Source organism: Monodon monoceros, unplaced genomic scaffold (assembly GCF_005190385.1).
Source record: "Monodon monoceros isolate NGI ecotype Baffin Bay Population unplaced genomic scaffold, NGI_Narwhal_1 Super_Scaffold_9, whole genome shotgun sequence".
Lineage (NCBI taxonomy): Eukaryota > Metazoa > Chordata > Mammalia > Artiodactyla > Monodontidae > Monodon > Monodon monoceros.
Window position 1 is genome coordinate 47,156,784 of NW_021703786.1, and position 16,998 is coordinate 47,173,781.

The window sequence follows — 16,998 nt, forward strand, 5'->3', positions numbered from 1 at the left end:
ATAGCTTTGGCAGGGTTGTAGGGAACTTACATGCAGTAACAAATCCAGTCTAGGGAGCTCAAAGAACAATTACACATCCCTCCCAGAAATGATCCAGAGCTAGAGCCACCAAACCATCATAGCCCCCCCTGACGGAGCACTCACGCTTAGAGTCCGAGAGGCCCCAGGGGCTGGCCCAGCTAGTGGCTTTACCATACAAACACTGGATAGAAATATTCCATTCCACCTGCTGAAACTCAGGTTCAGTTCCAAGAAACCCCACTTCTTTCTTTCTTTCTTCCTTCCTTCCTTCCTTCCTTCTTTCCTTCCCTCCCTCCCTCCCTCCCTCCTTCTTTCCTTCCTTTCTTTCGGCTGAGCCAGGTCTTAGTTGCAGCACACGGGATCTTCGTTGCGGCATGTGGACTTCTTAGTTGCAGCGTGTGGACTCCTTAGTTGTAACATGCAAACTCTTAACTTGCAGCATGCACGCGGGATCTAGTTCCCCAACCAGGGATCGAACCGGGCCCCGTGCATTGAGAGTGCAGAGTCTTACCCACTGGACCACCAGGGAAGTCCCGAAACCACACTTCTGATTCTAATTTTTGTTTTAGTTGGGTTCTTTTGGTTACAAGGAAAAGGAATGAAGTTGAATCACCTAAAAAAAGTTTCTCAACCTTCACAGCCATAATTGATTCGTGCAATGGGTGATCCTGGCTAAAGTTTGATTAGGAACCCAATATTTACATGCTATCAAAGTATCTCCCCACAAAAGTGCTTCTTAGTTACAAAAGGAAAAATAGTATTTTGATAATGGAGACTGGGTGGATTCCCCTTCACCAAGCTCTCAAGGTTTTAACATCACCAGTAATGGGTCAAATTGATATAACATATCTCCTGAAATAATGCAATGAGAAAGACACACCACTCTTGTAATATTCCTGCCAGAAAAACAACCCAAATCCAATCGTGAGAATCATCAGATAAATTGAAGGAAACTCTACATAATTGAGGGATATTCCGTGTAAGTACTGGATGATAGTTTTCAAAAATGCCAAAGTCATGAAAAATAAAAACAGGTTAAGGAACTCAAGGAAACTAAGAGATATGGTCCTGGATTGGATCCTGGACTGGGGTAAAAAGCTATAAAGGACGTATTTCAGACAACTGGCAAGATGGGAAAATGAACTATGTATTGGATAATAGTATTGTATCAATATTAAATTTCTTGAAATTAATAACTATACTGCAGTTATGTAAGAAAATGTCCTTGTTTTTAGGAAATATGTTAAAATATTAGTGGTAAAGGACATGATGTCTCCAACTTACTCTCAAATGGTTCAGGAAAAAACACGTAAGATGGGCTTCCCTGGTGGCGCAGTGGTTGAGAGTCTGCCTGCCGATGCAGGGGACGCGGGTTCGTGCCCCGGTCCGGGAAGATCCCACATGCCGCGGAGCGGCTGGGCCCGTGAGCCACGGCCGCTGAGCCTGCGCATCCGGAGCCTGTGCTCCGCAACGGAAGAGGCCACAACAGTGAGAGGACCGCGTACCGTAAAGATAAACAAACAAACAAACAAACAAAACACGTAAGAGAGAAAAAGTGATAAAGCGAACGAGACAAAATGCTAACAAATGGTGAGTCCCAGCCAAGTTGATACATAAAATTAACCATCACAATATATATGTGATGTTTATTGTCAACTGCAATAAACTTAGAAGTTTGCAATAAAAAGTTAGCCAAATCCACCTGAGAGCTTTCTGCTCCTGGGATGATGGAATAGATTTACTTTTTCCTATTCCACCTGCTAAGTACAACTAGACATTGTATATAAAGCAAACATCAAGAGACGAAGATGGAGAGAAGAAGGCAGAAAGGCTAGGGACCTCAGGATCCACGGAATAGCACGAAGATGGTGAGTTCCCTGGGTTTTCTTTTTGCCTCGAATGTCCCAGACTTGGAGGTAAAAAAATCAGCAACCTGGAATCACCACAGACACAGCCCCAGCAAAAGCCTGCTCTCTCTAGCCAAAGGGGCAGGAAAGGGGCAGCCTAATAAGACAGAAAACTTCGAAAATAACTACTCGATTCCAGCCAAATATTACAGAAAAACTTCGGCCCCACCCACACCCAGACCAGCAAAGACCAAGTGATGAGCATAGATTCCCACCCTCCCCAGGCTTGCCATGAGGCACCCCAACATCTCTGCCAGGGTGGTTTCTAAGAAGGCCAAGGAGGGTGAGGGGACTTTCACCCCAGCCCGCTGGTAATGAGGCCTCTCACACTCAGGGTCCATGGAGACTATGTGGGAGCCTGGACTTCATCCAGACTGGCAGTCGCGAGGCATCCCTGCTGGGGTGGTGTTCGAGGAGCCCTCCGGGAGAGAAAACTTTCACTCATTTCTGCAGTACGGAGGCCATTCTCACCCAAGGGGCAGTGGAGACCACATGGGGAACTAGAACTCCCACCCTCATCCATGAGATGTCAACAGAGGCTGAATGGGAAACTTGAACTTCTGCCTCCACCTGGCAGTAAAAGTAAAAAGGCAGCCGACACCCTTTTCCCTGCCAGAGCAGCGGCAGAAAAAGCCAGCTTAGACAGAAGGGTTAAATAAGATCCAGCGCCTCATAAAATAACTTTAAGATGTCCACGTTTCATTAAAACTTACTCATCATGGGGCTTCCCTGGTGGCGCAGTGGTTAGGAGTCCGCCTGCCAATGCAGAGGACGCGGGTTCGAGCCCCGGTCCGGGAAGATCCCACATGCCGCGGAGCAACTAAGCCCGTGCGCCACAGCTACCGAGCCTGCGCTCTAGAGCCCGTGAGCCACAGCTACTGAAGCCCGAGTACCTAGAGCCCGTGCTCCGCAACAAGAGAAGCCACCGCGATGAGAAGCCCGCGCACCGCAATGAAGAGTGGTCCCCACTCGCTGCAACTAGAGAAGGTCTGCATGCAGCAACGAAGACCCAACGCAGCCAAAAATAAATAAATAAAATTTTATTTTAAAAAAATTTAGTCATCATACCAAAACCTGGGAAAAGCTCAAACTGAATGAAAAAAGCCAATCGGTAGCTGCCACCACACAAAGGACAGAGATGTTAGGACTATCTGAAAAATATTTTAAAGCAGCCACGATAAAATGCTTTAACAAGAAATTATGCATATGCTTGAAACAAATGAAAAAACAGAAAGCTTCAGCAAAGAAATAGAAGATCTAGAGAAGAACCAAATGGAAATTTTAGAGCTGAAAAATATAATAACTGAAAAGAAAGGTCAGGGAACAGGCTCAACAATAGAATGGAGGGGACAGAGAAAAGAATCAGTGAGCTGAAAGATTGAATAATAGAAATCACCCATTCTGAATAACAGAGAGAAACAAGACTAAAAAAACATAGTCTCCCATGGGAGCTGTGGGACTATAACAAAAGATCTACTATTGTGTCAACAGAGCCCCAGAAACAGAGGAGAAAGAGGATGAGGCTGAAACAGAGGAGAAAGAGGATGAGGCTGAAACAGTTCTCAAAGAAATAATAGCTGAAAACTACCCAAATTTGGCAAGAGACATAAACTTACACATGTAAGAAGCTGAGCAAATCCCAAACAGGATAAAGTCAAAGAATAACCCAAAGATAAAGCCCCCCCCAAATTAACATGCAACTACCATATGACCCAGGAATTGCATTCCTGAGCAATTTTTCCCAGGGAAATGAAGACTTATGTTCACACCCAAATCTGCACATTAATGTTTATAGCAGATCTATTTGTAATAAGCCAATAGCTGGAATCGGTCCACACGTCCTTCCATTGGTAAACAGATAAACTGCAGAACATACATACTAGGGAAGACTACTCAGAAATAAAAAGAAATGGACTCCTGACACACACAACAGCCTGTATGAATCTCCAGAGAATTATGCTGCGCGGAAAAAAAAAGTTCCAAAAGGTTATATACTGTATGATCCCATTTATATAACATTCTTGAAACGACAAGATTATAGCAATGAAGAACAGATTATTAGTTGTCAGGGGGTAAGGAGGGGTGGGGAGGTAGAAAGGAAGAGGGTGAGGCTATCAAAGAGCAACACGAGGAAGCCTTATGGTGACGGAAATGTTCTGATAGAACAATGTCAGTATCACGGTTGTGATATTGTATGTACTACAGTTTTTAAAAAATATTTATTTATTTGGCTGTGCTGGGTCTTAGTCGCGGCATGCAGGATCTTTAGTTGCGGCATGTGGGATCTAGTTCCCTGAAGGGGGATCGAACCGGGGCCCCCTGCCTTGGGAGCACAGAGTATTAGCCACTGGACTACGAGGGAAGTCCCTGTACTACAGTTTTGCAAGATATTACCATTAGGGAAAATTGGGTAACGAGTACACGGAATCTCTGTCTTATTTCTTACAACTGCATGTGAATCAATAATTATCTCAAAATAAAAAGTTTAATTTTTAAAAGTCTACCTGAAATTTTAAAAAATATCTTTGTAAGTGATTCTACTTTTAAAAAAAGAAAAGAAAAAATAGAAAATACAATCTTTAAGCCCATTATGTTGCAAGTAACAATTCCAATACCAATCAGTTTAAGGAATAAATAAGAGGATTTTTGGCTCACTGAACTTCAAAATTGGTTCGATACAGGATTTCAATGATGCCAAGGAGATTGTTTTTTCATTATACCTCTCCTGACATTAGCTTCATCCTAAGGCCAGATCCCCTTGTGATCACAAGATGTGTGCCAACAGCTCACCTGGGGTTACATATTTCCTTGTCTACAGCCAGAGAAAGTATGCATACCTCAAGCATCCAAGAGAAGTCTTGGGCTTCGTTATGAAAGGACCAACTTACTTCCTGTGTCTGTGCTTGGACCAATCATTCTGACCATGGACTACCCTGACCAGCTTGTATCAGGGTCCTTGTCAAAGGGGAGGAAGTCTAGTGGCTGACTTAGGTTCACTCATGCAGCTGGGATAGAGTCATTCACACGAAAAATTCTAAGGATGGGGAAGGAGTAATTTCTCAAAAGAAAAAAGAAGAGGAAAAGCTGAATGGGTCTCGAGTAGACCTCCAGCTAACGACTTCTGCTCAAACTCTTTAAAAATGAACCACAACCAGAGCCCTGAATTGGATTTCTTGGGATGCATGCAACAGAAATCAACTCTACCTAACTTAATCCAACACAGACTTCTTGTAAAGATGCAGAAGCTCACGGGGTACAAGTGAACACTGGAAATCCAGGACTGCTCAGGGATTAGGCAGGCTGAGGAGTTAGTAGCACGAACTATTCTACAGCTTTTCCTGAGCACTCTGTTGAAATGAATCAAGTCCAGTTCTATTTTCTCTTCTTTTGTCACCTCATTCACCATTTGAAATCCTAGGAGAGGGAGTATGGTTGTCCATGATTAGGTCACATCTCTGGGCTGAACTCAGGTGGTAACTGGAAGGGTCTAGTGGAAGGAACTTCCAAGGACATTTTGGTTTCCAAAGCAAGAGGCCAGAATACCTACACCCATCAAGTTTGCCCTAATCTGGGGAGGTGTAATCTCTTAAAAGGAAATGGGGGTCCTCTTATTTTAGAGGAATAGATGCTGGATATAAAAATTGCAAATATTCATCTTAGGTATTAGATAATAAAAAATGTGAGATGGCACAAAGCAGCACTCAAATGAAAAGTATAAATTAAGTGAATTTACCTGAAAAGCAAGAAAGATTGAAAATAAGTCAGTGAAGATTTCAACTCAAGAAGGTAGAAAGAGAACATGAAAATAAGCTCATCAGAAACTAACAAAGTGTTGTAAATCAACTATACTTCAATAAAATAAATTTTAGGGACTTCCCTGGTAGTCCAGTGGTTAGGACTCTGTGCTCCCAATGCAGGGGGCCCAGGTTCTATCCCTGGTCGGGGAACTATATCCCACACGCCGCAACTAACAGCCTGCATGCTGCAACTAAAAAAAAAGGTCCCACATTCCCGCATGCCACAACGAAGATCCCGTGTGCCGCAGCTAAGACCCGGCGCGGCCAAGTAAATAAATAAATAAACAAAAATATTGTTTAAAAAGACAATCCTTTAAAAATAAATTGGTTAAAAAAAGAAAATAAGCTCAAAGTATGAGAAATTATTAAAGATAAAAGTAGACACCTGTCATCAAATAAAAACCCCCAACAATTGACTAGTAAAATAATAAATCTGGTTCTTTAGTCCAATAAAATAGACCAATCTTTGGCAAGTCTGGTGAATAAAGAAAGAAGGGCAGGGAGGAAGACAGAAAAGAGAAAGAGCAAAAATACAAATAAACAACATTAGGGGTCATAACTACAGATATGGAGATTTTAACAAATGATAAAAGTATAAAATGCTCAAACTTGCAACAATAAATTGAACTGCCACATGAACTAGATATTTTATTAAAAAATATCAGTTACCAAAATTGACTCAAGATGTAGAAACTTCAATAGACAAACAATTAGAGTAGGAATTGGAAAGGTATTCAAGGAGCTTTCCCCCAAATGTCATCAGGTCCAGACGGTTTCATAGGTGAATTCCACCAAAACTGCATGGAAAATCCCTATGATCTCTAACTTTTCCAGAGGCTCTAAAAGTTTCCAATTTATTTTACAAGGCCAGTATAACTCTGACAACAAAACAAAAGAACAGAATAAGTCAAAGTCCCCTCAAAAGAAATCTATGGGCCACTCCTATTTTCTAACTTCGATGTAAAAGTTCTAACTAAAATGTGAGCAAACCAACCTATAATTATATTTAAAGAGTAATTCATAATGGCCAAGTAGGGTTACTCCCAAACATTCAAAGATGTAAAATTAGCAACAATTCAGGACGTCGACATGTGAAGAAAATAAAACATTAGGACCATTTCAGTAGGTGCCAAAGTATATGAATCTCTTCTCTGTGTCTGCAAAATCCTTCAACTTAGAAATTTTTGGAGAAGCAGAACCTGCCTCCTATTACAGAAGCTGAAAAAGCCAGATACTTGCTTTCCCAGACTCCCTTGCAGCTGGGTCACAGGTACAAGACCAATCAGACTCACACCCAGACTCTGAATCAGGAGCGAGTATCACAACGGGGTAGGGATGATGCAGGATTCTCTCTCTGCAGCCGGGAGGTTGTGGTAACACTGAGTTCCTGGCTCAGCAGCAGCAGTGGAGCAAGCTTCAGCGACCTGGTCTTGCAGCAGGAGCAGAGATTTGCTCACCAGACTGGTTCTGCAGCCTGGTTCTGGGCACTGCTCCTAGCTACACAGTCCCACGTCTGGTTCTGTAGCCCTCACTGAGAAGTCTGTGAAGTAGCCAACATATTTTTATTTTTATTTTGGCTGCACCACGCGGCATGCAGGATCTTAGTTCCCTGACCACTGTCCCCTGCAGTGGAAGCGTGGAGTCTTAACCACTGGATTGCCAGGGAAGTCCAAAATGTATTTTTAATAAATTCCTTTTCAGCCTAAATTAGGCAGAACATTTCCTGTTACTTACAACTAAAAACCCTAATTGGTGCCAAAGTGCCAAAAAACCCAACCCCCTTAGGGGCCTTACTCCAGGTCAGGGCCTCTGTCTATGCAGCTCTCCCCCTCACTTCTTGCTGCTTAGTGCCTCATTTCCTCCATGATTTCAAGTACTTTTTGCAGCCAGCAAATTATATACATGGCAAGTCTATGGATTAACTGCATCTGGCTCAAGTGTCCACCCCTTGTCCAGTCACCAGTCAGCAGATAGGGGCAGGCTCATGCGGCTGCATGGTGCCCCTTCTAGGGACAGTTGATAGGACATTTTCATCATTGGAAGGGGCCAAGGACCAACAGATATGATGGCTGACTTTCTGAAACAGGCACCTTACCTGGTCTTGGGAAATCCTAAAAGGCTTTCCAGAGGAAGAAATTCTGGGCTGGAACTTTCCAGATAAGTAAGAGTTAGGCAGAAGGGGATAAGGGGTGAGAAGAAGGGTCCAGGCACAAGAAAGAGAATAACCTAGAGTGAAGGGTGGAGTGTTAAGAGATGGGGCTGGGCAGGTGAGCAAGGGTCAGATCACACAGGACCCCGTAGGCCATGTTAGGGACGTTAGACTCCCTCCTGAGGGCTACAAAGAGCCATTGGTGACTTTCAGGCAGTGGAAGGATATAAGCAAATCTGCATTTCTGAACGACCACTTGGGTGGGGAGAAGGAGGGGAGTTAGAAAGTTGGGAGAGCATTGGGGAGGCTGCTGCAGTGAAGCAGTGGAGAGAACATGGCACCCTGGACAAGGAATGGTGGCAGGGGGGATGGGAAGGGGTGGGTTTGAGGGGCATTAGGAGGTAAAATCAGGGACTTCCCTGGCGGTCCAGTGGTTAAGACTCCACGCTCCCAATGCAGGGGGCCTGGGTTCAATCCCTGGACAGAACTAGATCCCGCATGCCACAATGAAGATCCCACATGAGGCAACGAAGATCCCGTGTGCTGCAAATAAGACCCGGCGTAGCCAAATAAATAATTAATTAAAAAAAAAGAATTCTTAAAAAAAAAAGGAGGTAAAATCAGCTGGACCTGGTAGCAGGTTGCACGTGGGAGTGGAGGGGGGGGAGTTAGAGATGACTATCAGGGATGTTTGTTCTGGCTGAAAGGCTACAGATAAATGAGTGGATGACAGAACCACTCACCAGGTTGGACAACGCAGGAGCATTAGCTCTTTGGAGACAGGTGATGAGCTCAGTTTTGAACATATTGCTTCAGGGCCTTTGGGAGAGCCAAGGAATCCAAAAGGCAGTGGGACATATGTGTTCGGGTCTCAGGAGAGGGGCCTGGGCTAGAGACAAAGGTTTGAGAGTCACTGGGGGACAGGTGGTGGTCGAAGGCAAGGGAATGGATGAGGAGACTCTCAGGTGTTCGTGCAGCATAAGAGAAGAGGAGGGCCAAAGACCGAATTCTGGGGGCATGTTAATTTTTCATGAAGGGCAGGGGAAGAAGAATCCACAAAGGACTTTGAGAAGGGTCAGCCAGAGAGGCAAGAGGAAAACCAAGAAAAACTTACTCTCAGATAAACAACAGGGTCCTACTGTGTAGCACAAGGAACTGTATTCAACACCCTGGGATAAACCATAATGGAAAGGAATATGAAAAAGAATGTATATATGTGTATAACTGAGTCACTTTGCGGTAACAGCAGAAATGAACACAACATTGTAAATCAATTATACTTCAATAAAAAACAAGCTTAAAAATAAATTTAAAAAGAAAAACCTAAAAGAGGAAAAAATTACTGTCATGAGTCCCAAAGTGGGAGTGGCCACAGGTGTTCAGGCTTCGGAAAACAAGATCAGGTGGAGGAGTGCCCAGTGGATGGAGAGGCTTGGGGGTCAATGGTGACCATGGTAAGAACTGAGTCCATGGAGTGGGGGTGGGGGAGAAACAGCCTAGAGTGGGATGAGGAGGGAGGGGGAGGTGAGGGTAAAAGTTAGGCAGTTCGAAGAATGCCGCTGTGGGACTTCCCTGGCGGTCCAGTGGTTAAGACTGCACTCCCAATGCAGAGGGCACGAGTTTGGGGAAGATCCCGCATGCCATGAGGCATGGCAAAAACAAAGAAAAAAAAGAAGAAAAAAGAATGCAGCTGTGAAGCGGAAATGACAGGGGCAGCTGGAGAGGTTTTTTTAAAAGCTGGAAGAGAGTGGTGGCTGGAGTCCACCCCCAATCTCCTGGTGTAGGAGGACAGTAGGCAAGAGCAGGACCAAAAGGAGGGCTTGGGGAAAGTTGTGGAAGGAGGTGATAAAGGCCTGTGTCCGGGAGCGAGACCGTTCCCCGGGTCCCAGGAGCCCCTATCAGGCTGGCATTTCCTCCCCATCTCCACCCCCTTCCTGCCACTGACCAGGCCCTCCCTGGAGCTGGAAGAGAGAAGGCCCAAGTCACACCCTGGAAGAAGCTCTGTGGCTCCGGAGGTCTTTCTGCTGGCCTGTAAGCTGGGGCCAGGGGAGGAGGGGGCCTGAGGGAGGGATACCAGCCAAGGGCCTGGAGCTAGCAGTTTAGGCTTCGGGGTGCAAGGGGAGGAGAGGGGAGTGGAGGGGGGGAGGTGTGGGAGCTGAGTTTCTGGAAGGGATCCTGGAGGCTGCAGTGGGGGCTAGGGCCTGGAGGCATACTGCCGGGGGGCGGAGGGGTGCCCACTCTCAAGCCCCCCTTGCCCACAGGTCCCCATGCCTCTCTTCCTCTTGCTGCTCCTGCTGCCAAGCCCTTCGCACTCCCACCCCATCTGTGGCATCAGCAAAGTGGCCAGCGAGGTGGAAATGAACTGTGAAAATAAGGGGCTGAAGGCGCCGCCTCCAGATCTGCAAGCAGAAACCAACATCCTCCGCCTGGGTGGGAACCCCCTGGGCACCTTCTCCATGGTGTCCATGGTGAATCTGACTCACCTCACTCAGCTGCACCTGGAGAAGAGCCAGCTGACCAGCCTGCAGACTGACGCGACGCTGCCCCGGCTGGAGACCCTGATTATATCCCACAATACGCTGAGAAGCCTGCCCTTGTTGGGACGGGCGCTGCCAGCACTCTATACCCTGGACGTCTCCTTCAACGAGCTGGCCTCATTGTCTCCTGATGCCCTGGATGGCCTGAGCCACCTCCATGAGCTCTACTTGCGTGGCAACAAGCTGAAGACTCTGCCCCCCGGGCTCCTGCAGCCCACGCCCAAGCTGAAGAAGCTCAACCTGGCTGAAAACGGGTTGAGTGAGCTGCCCCCTGGGTTCCTGGATGGGTTGGAGGAACTTGACACCCTCTACCTCCAGCGGAACTTGCTGCGCACGATACCAAAGGGCTTCTTTGGGGACCTCCTCCTGCCTTTTGCTTTTTTCCACGACAACACCTGGTTCTGTGACTGCGGGATCCTCTATTTCAGCCACTGGCTGCAGGACAATGCCAACAATGTGTACATATGGAAGGAGGGTGTGGACGCCAAGGCCATGACCCCCAACGTGACGAGCGTGGGGTGTGTCAATTTGCCCAACACGTTTGTCTATACCTACTCAGGGGTGGGCTGCCACACCCCTGGCGACAGGGACAGCATAGACTACGATGTCTACGAAGAGGATGACAAGGTGCCTACCACAAGGGCTGCGGGCAGCTTCTCTACCCACACCAGTGCCCACACCACCCACTGGGGCCTGCTTTACTCACTGCCGACTGCTCCGCTAGGCCCCCAAGTGTCCTCCTTGCCTCCAACTAAGGAACAGACCACGTTCCGAATTTCTACAGGACCCATCACATTCTCCAAAACTCTAAAACCCACCCCAGAGCCCACAAGCCCGAGCACCCCAGAGCCCACAAGCCCGAGCACCCCAGAGCCCAGAGCCCCGAGCACCCCAGAGCCCACAGCCCCGAGCACCCCAGAGCCCACAAGCGAGACCTCAGAACCCACCGTATCCTTAACCTCCACTGAACCCACTTCACTTCCCACTATCTTAGAATCCACCACAGCCACCATCTCTGAATTTGTCAACCTCCTGAAGGCCCAGGGGGTGGCTCAGTGGAATGTGGAGAGTTCCAGAAACGACCCTTTTCTCAACTCTGACTTTTGCTGCCTCTTCCTGGGCTTCTATATCTTGGGTCTCCTCTGGCTCGTGTTTGCCTCTGTGGTCCTCATCCTGCTGCTGTTCTGGGTCCAGCACGTGAAACCACAGGCCCTGGCCACAGTCACACACACCTCGCATCTAGAGCTGCAGAGGGGAAGGCAAGTGACAGTGGCCCGGGCCTGGCTGCTTTTCCTCCAAGGCTCGCTCCCCACTTTCCGCTCTAGCCTCTTCCTGTGGGTGCGGCCTAATGGCCGTGTGGGGCCTCTGCTGGCAGGACGGCGGCCCTCAGCCCTGAGCATGGGTCGTGGTCAGGACCTGCTGGGGACAGTGGCTGTTAGGTACTCTGGCCACAGCCTCTGAGGGGGGGGTGGTTTGGGGACCTCAAGAGAGACTCTGATGGGCTTTCCTATTGGGATCTAGCTGGGGGCGGGTGGGTACAGAGTACAGGGTCAGGGGAGGGCTTCGTTACTGCTTCTTTGTCAGGAGCCTCCTCTGCACACCCCGGGCACACAATCCCAGAACCAGCATATCTGAAGAGGTAGTGAGATGGAGAAGTTGGGTGGGTCACAGAACAAAGACAGCTCCTGATGCTGCATGGACGGCGGGGTTCCCAGACCACTACACTAGGCTATTACCATCACTTTGGGGAAGTTTTAGGAAAAAGCAAACAACAAACAGAATATAGCACAGTTCTCACATGTATCCGTGTATTGAAGGAAACTTGGGAAGAGATGTCACGATGTGAGCCCTGATTGTCTCTGGGTGGTATAAATACGGGTGGTTTTATTTTCTATTCCTCTGCTTAGCATTTTCTGGTTTTCCACCATCATATATTATTTGTATAATAAAAATAATTTAAAAATAGAATGTTCGTTCTTTTGGAGAGGGAAACGAGGCTGGGGCACCGTCACCAGCATTCCCAAGGCCCCAGCTGCCCCACCCTAGTTGCACTGCTCACCCCCAAAAGCTCTAGTCTTGGCCTGCACTTCCCCTGCCTGGGCCGCCTTTTCCCTCCTCCAAGGGTAACCACCCACCAGGCCAACCACAAGCAAGTTCCAGCTCAAGATCCAGAAGTTTCCTGGGAGCTCAGTGGTACTACTGAGGCTATCTGCCTGCAACCTGCAGTACTAGGACAGGTGGGTGCCTCCTGGCACCTATGGCCTCAGACACGCAGCTCTCCTGCTTTGCCCAGGGCAGCAGGACAGGGGAGGGGAGGGCCTGGCAGTGAGTACCATCTTGGTGGGTTTTACTGAACTACTCTGATTCCTGCTGTCAAGGCAGGAGGAAGGCAGATGGAGCCCAGTTCTCTCCCCTGGTGCCGTGGATTCTGCCATTCACCTGACCACGTTGGGCAGAGCTTTCTCTCCTGCCTCCAGCCCAAGCCAGCACTTAGGGCCCAGAGAATGGGAGTGAGGACTGAGCCTTTCTGGCTCCACGGAGACCCCTTCCTCCAGATGGTGCAGGAAGAATCCTCCTAACCTGAAACCCTGACCGCATCTTTCTCCTGCTCTGAACTCTTTCCGATAGAGGACAACTCCTGAGCTTGGCGATCGAGGATTTCCGTGCACCAACCCATCTAACAGTGTAGCTTCCCCTCCCACAGCAGACACTTCACAGCCTGTGCTCCAGCTATTACAAACTTTGCAGAGATCACCTGCTCCCCCGCGTTTCTCCTCTAAGCCTTTGCTCTCAGTGGGCCAGGAGTGCTGCCCCGCCCCACTTCCCTGGCCAGTCGGGTACTGTGCACTGTCTCCCCTCACCCAGGCTGGCCCGGGTGCCCCACATCCCCCTGCAGCGGTCTGTTGCTGACTCCCAGTTTCCCTGTGTCATCCTCCCGTTTGGACTTGGCACTCCTTAAGGACAAGGTCCAGGCTTCAAGTGTCTCAAAGTGGCCCCTGTGGCCCAGGCCAGCACGTGCATGGAGAGGGTAAGAAAAGAGGCAGAGGTGGGAGGGCCCGGCTGCACCGCCAGGCTGCTGAGCTCAACTTCTTCTACTGACGAGGTTCTGCCAAGGTGACAGTTCCCACCTGCCGTCTGCCTGTCCCCTGGCCTGCCTGTCCCCTGTCCTGGCTCAGGAGAAACCTTCAGGCCTCGTGCCGCCCAGCCCTCCTTCCAATTGACCTTCCTATGCCCTTTTATGCCCCAAGAGGTTCCTAAGCTCCTTGAGGGTAGGGCCTGGGAGTCACACATCTCCTAAAGAAATGGAGAAGGCAGTCACTCTCCCCAGCTTACAGCGCACATCAAGCCTCCAGGCTCTGGGGGCCCGGCTCCATGCCCACTCTGCCCCCGACAGGTCAGCTTTCCCCTCTCAGACTCTATTCCCTCCCTCTTCAGGCTGCAGAAACAGTCACCAGACCCCAGAGATTTTTCCTGGGGATTACATGAGATGACCTGGGCGTCTGTTGTATTCTTGAACGAGGGGCTAGGAAGCAACACACAGGGCCTGGAGCTTGGGTTTTTCTCACCCTTCAGCTGCTGCAACATGACTGACTTACATAATATTTGCATAAAAACAGCGGGTACTTTTTCTTTAATAACTTTTTTTAAAAACTCCAGTTCCTGTTCTCCAGGGGCATCCGCTTCTTTGTCCAGTCTCCTCCCCCTCCTGCGCCCACAGCTCTCCAGATTTGGGGGTGGTGTCATCAATCCAATTTATTGATTACGTCCTCAGTGAGGTGGAGGAAGGAAGGGCCATGTCCTCCCACTGCAGACCTTTGATCATCTTGACAGCTTCGGCTCTCTCCTGTCCCCTCAGCTCTGCCTTGGTTTCCCCACTGAGAAGGGGGGGCCTTCTGCTGTACTATGTGCCCTGAAACTAATACCCAAGAGGAGACCAGGAATCTGCAGGGAGCTTCCCACCTCCGTGCAGGGCACAGGCAGGGACAGAGAGATCATGATGATCAGGGCAAGGAGGGCGAGCTGGAGCAGGGGCAGGACAGACCACAAGTCCCTTATCACAGAGGAGGAAACCATACTGTGGAGGGAAAATAAATAGCGGGGCCCAGGGCAGCAGCGTCTAGGTCCCCCGGGGGGCACACTGACTGTAGGAGCAGCGGGCGAGTGGGAGCCCCGGCACAGCGGCTCCAGGCCCCTCGCTCGCCTCAGCCACTGAGGAAGAGACGCTTGTAGGCCTTGTTCATCTGCTCCAAGAAGATGAAAGTGAGGACAGTGTGGGGACCCAGGCGGGCATAGTATGGTGTAAAGCCCTTCCACAGACTGAAGAAGCCCTCGTAGCGGACGACCTTCACCAGCACATCCTAGACAGCCAGGCAGGCACGGCACTGAGGTTGGGACCTGGCCTCTGGGACCCTCTTCCTCTTACCCAGCTATCCCCCACCCCCACTCCCAGGGCATCCAATCGGGCAGCCCAAGCCCCTAGCCCTGCTTCCTCACCAGCCCGTTCTTGTATTCCGGCTTCCCGTCAATCATTCGCATGTTCTGGATCCTGAAGGAGAGGAGGCAGGGGCATGAGAGCCATAAAGAGGGCTCTCCCGTCCTTCTCCAGGCCCAGGGCTGCATACTCACCGGGTCTTGACAATGTCCACAGGCATAGAGGCAGCAGTGGTGACCAGGCCACTGATCATGCTGGCACAGAAGTGACACAGGATGTTGTCAGAGAAGTAGCCTGGAGGAGGCAGAGCAGGGGAAGGCAGTCAGCTCAGAGCTGGCCCAGGCTAGGCTGGGAGCTGAGGGCCCAGCTCTGGGTCTCACCTGAGTCCAGTAAAAACTGCTTGGACTGGGAGTAGGAGGCGAGCTGGGCGGCATTGACGACGACAGCCCGAGCCATGGTAGGGATGCAGCCCTGGGGTGGGGGAGATGGGGGAGAAGTCAGAAATGCCCAAGACCTGACCCCACATCCCCAGTCTCCAGCCCCTTCACTCACCCTCCATAGTGTAGGGACGCCCTCTTCCCGGGCAATTCGAATCAGGGCATTAAACACGTTTTTGTAGCCACGGCGCTGGTCAGCTGGAAGCCTGGTGGGAAGGTAGGGAGAGGCCAAGTTTGGGATAGACCACCCTGCTCCCACAGGAGCAAAGAAATGGGAGGCCAGAATGCTGTGAACAGGTGAATGCTGTGCTCTAGATCTAGAATAAGAAATCAGTTCTTTCATTCTAGATTCCAGGGAATGGGGCTGGGGACAGGCTCAGACCTGGAACTCACCGGCCGTCAGCGGTCATGCGGATAAGAGCCACCTCAGCTGGTGTTCCCACAAAGGCACCAGTTGCACCTGCAGTCATGCCAATCAGGGCCTTCAGCAGAAAGCCAGGGGGTGTACCATCAGCCCCAGTCAGGCGCTCAAATAGCACGGTATAGATACCAAGGCGAGTAGTGGTATAGGTGGCCTGGCGCAGCAGGCCAGCTGACAGCCTGGGGAGCGAAGGAGTCAGTGCATCAAGCCAAAGTCTAGAGCTGTCAACCCACACGCTACCCCCATCCTTTGGCCCCAGTACCCGGTGTAAATGCCCCTCAGCCCTTCTGCCCTCAGAATGCTGGTGAGGGCATGGAAGCTGGTTTTGTACTCTCGTGTCTTGGCTCCTTCCCCACTCAGCTGCATCCGGTTCTTCACCAGGTCCAGGGGCTGCACAAAAACTGTAGCTCCCATCCTGGGGGAAGACAGGGGTGGAGTCAAGAGCTAGGTGTCCCAGATCTACCAAAGCCCCCTGGAGCCCGACAACAAGAGATCACAAAGGGCAGGGCCTGCCATGCGATTGACTACATGTTCAGGAGGCTGGTGGGCATGTGTACAAGAGTCTCTGCGTGTACCAAGAGCAATGTGTCTGAAAAGTCCAGCGGTCCAGTAGGTGCCATGCAATGAAAGTGTTCCATGCAGCTCCCAGGGTGTCAAGCAGTGACCGAGAGATTGCATGCAGTCCGACCCAAGGAGGAGAGGTGGGCATTCATGACCTGGGACTCCACGTAGTCCAGCAGGAGCCATGCAATGACCTGAAACCCCAAACAGCCCCGCAGAGCCAAGCAATGGGTTGGGAAACTCTGGTGGCCCGGTGGCGGCCGTGTATGCAGCCCAGTAGGAGCCCTGCGATGGGTGAAAAGATCCTAGCAGCCCATCAAGGACCTCGTAATACGATGGGAACAGCAATGACCCCGTGTCACCTCGGTTCACTGCAACACACCCAAAGCACAGGGCCCGGTTCCTGGCACCCGTCCCTGCCTCCTCCTGTCCCATCCCTGGGGCCTGAGCTTACCCGGCCAGGCCCCCAAACAGGAACTTGACGGACTTAGGGGAGGTACGGGGCTTCCCGTTCACCCCACTAGCCCCGGGACTCGCCGTCGCCGCCATCGCCACTCAATGGCCCTCGGCTCCCGGACCCGTGCGCGCGCGGCCCCGCTCGCGCCCAAGGTGACACCGCGCGCGCAACAGGGGCGAGGGCGCGCGCGCACGCCCCGGCGCTCAGGGCCAGCGCCAGCTGGAAGTTGGCGCAGGCGCAGGCGCAGGCGCGAGCGCAAAGGCGTCCGGGAGTAAGGCG

The 16,998-nt window shown here is 50.2% G+C and overlaps 2 protein-coding genes across 2 annotated transcripts; one reads left to right on the forward strand and one right to left on the reverse strand.

Moving 5' to 3' along the window:
• Positions 1 to 9,032: 9,032 nt before the first annotated feature.
• GP1BA (glycoprotein Ib platelet subunit alpha) lies at positions 9,033 to 13,979 on the forward strand. The gene is made up of 2 exons (XM_029211157.1): positions 9,033 to 9,905; positions 10,136 to 13,979. The coding sequence occupies exon 2, from the start codon at positions 10,142 to 10,144 to the stop codon at positions 11,870 to 11,872; it is 1,731 nt and encodes a 576-aa protein (XP_029066990.1). The 5' UTR covers positions 9,033 to 9,905; positions 10,136 to 10,141; the 3' UTR covers positions 11,873 to 13,979.
• SLC25A11 (solute carrier family 25 member 11) lies at positions 13,967 to 16,950 on the reverse strand. Its single transcript, XM_029211200.1, has 8 exons — positions 16,717 to 16,950; positions 15,964 to 16,116; positions 15,674 to 15,880; positions 15,396 to 15,486; positions 15,224 to 15,314; positions 15,038 to 15,137; positions 14,906 to 14,957; positions 13,967 to 14,769 (listed from the first exon to the last, which is right to left on the reverse strand). The coding sequence occupies exons 1-8, from the start codon at positions 16,809 to 16,811 to the stop codon at positions 14,614 to 14,616; spliced, it is 945 nt and encodes a 314-aa protein (XP_029067033.1). The 5' UTR covers positions 16,812 to 16,950; the 3' UTR covers positions 13,967 to 14,613.
• Positions 16,951 to 16,998: the final 48 nt, after the last annotated feature.

What these genes read in the sequence shown, in the direction of transcription:
- GP1BA (XM_029211157.1), top strand. Translation starts at nt 10,142, where the DNA reads ATGCCTCTCTTCCTCTTGCTGCTCCTGCTGCCAAGCCCTTCGCACTCC.
- SLC25A11 (XM_029211200.1), bottom strand. Translation starts at nt 16,811, where the DNA reads ATGGCGGCGACGGCGAGTCCCGGGGCTAGTGGGGTGAACGGGAAGCCC. An exon ending in CTGTTTGGGGGCCTGGCCGG is followed by an intron (nt 16,117 to 16,716) that starts GTAAGCTCAGGC and finishes GTCTTCCCCCAG; the next exon opens with GATGGGAGCTACAGTTTTTG. An exon ending in GCAGTTTTTACTGGACTCAG is followed by an intron (nt 15,138 to 15,223) that starts GTGAGACCCAGA and finishes TGCCTCCTCCAG; the next exon opens with GCTACTTCTCTGACAACATC.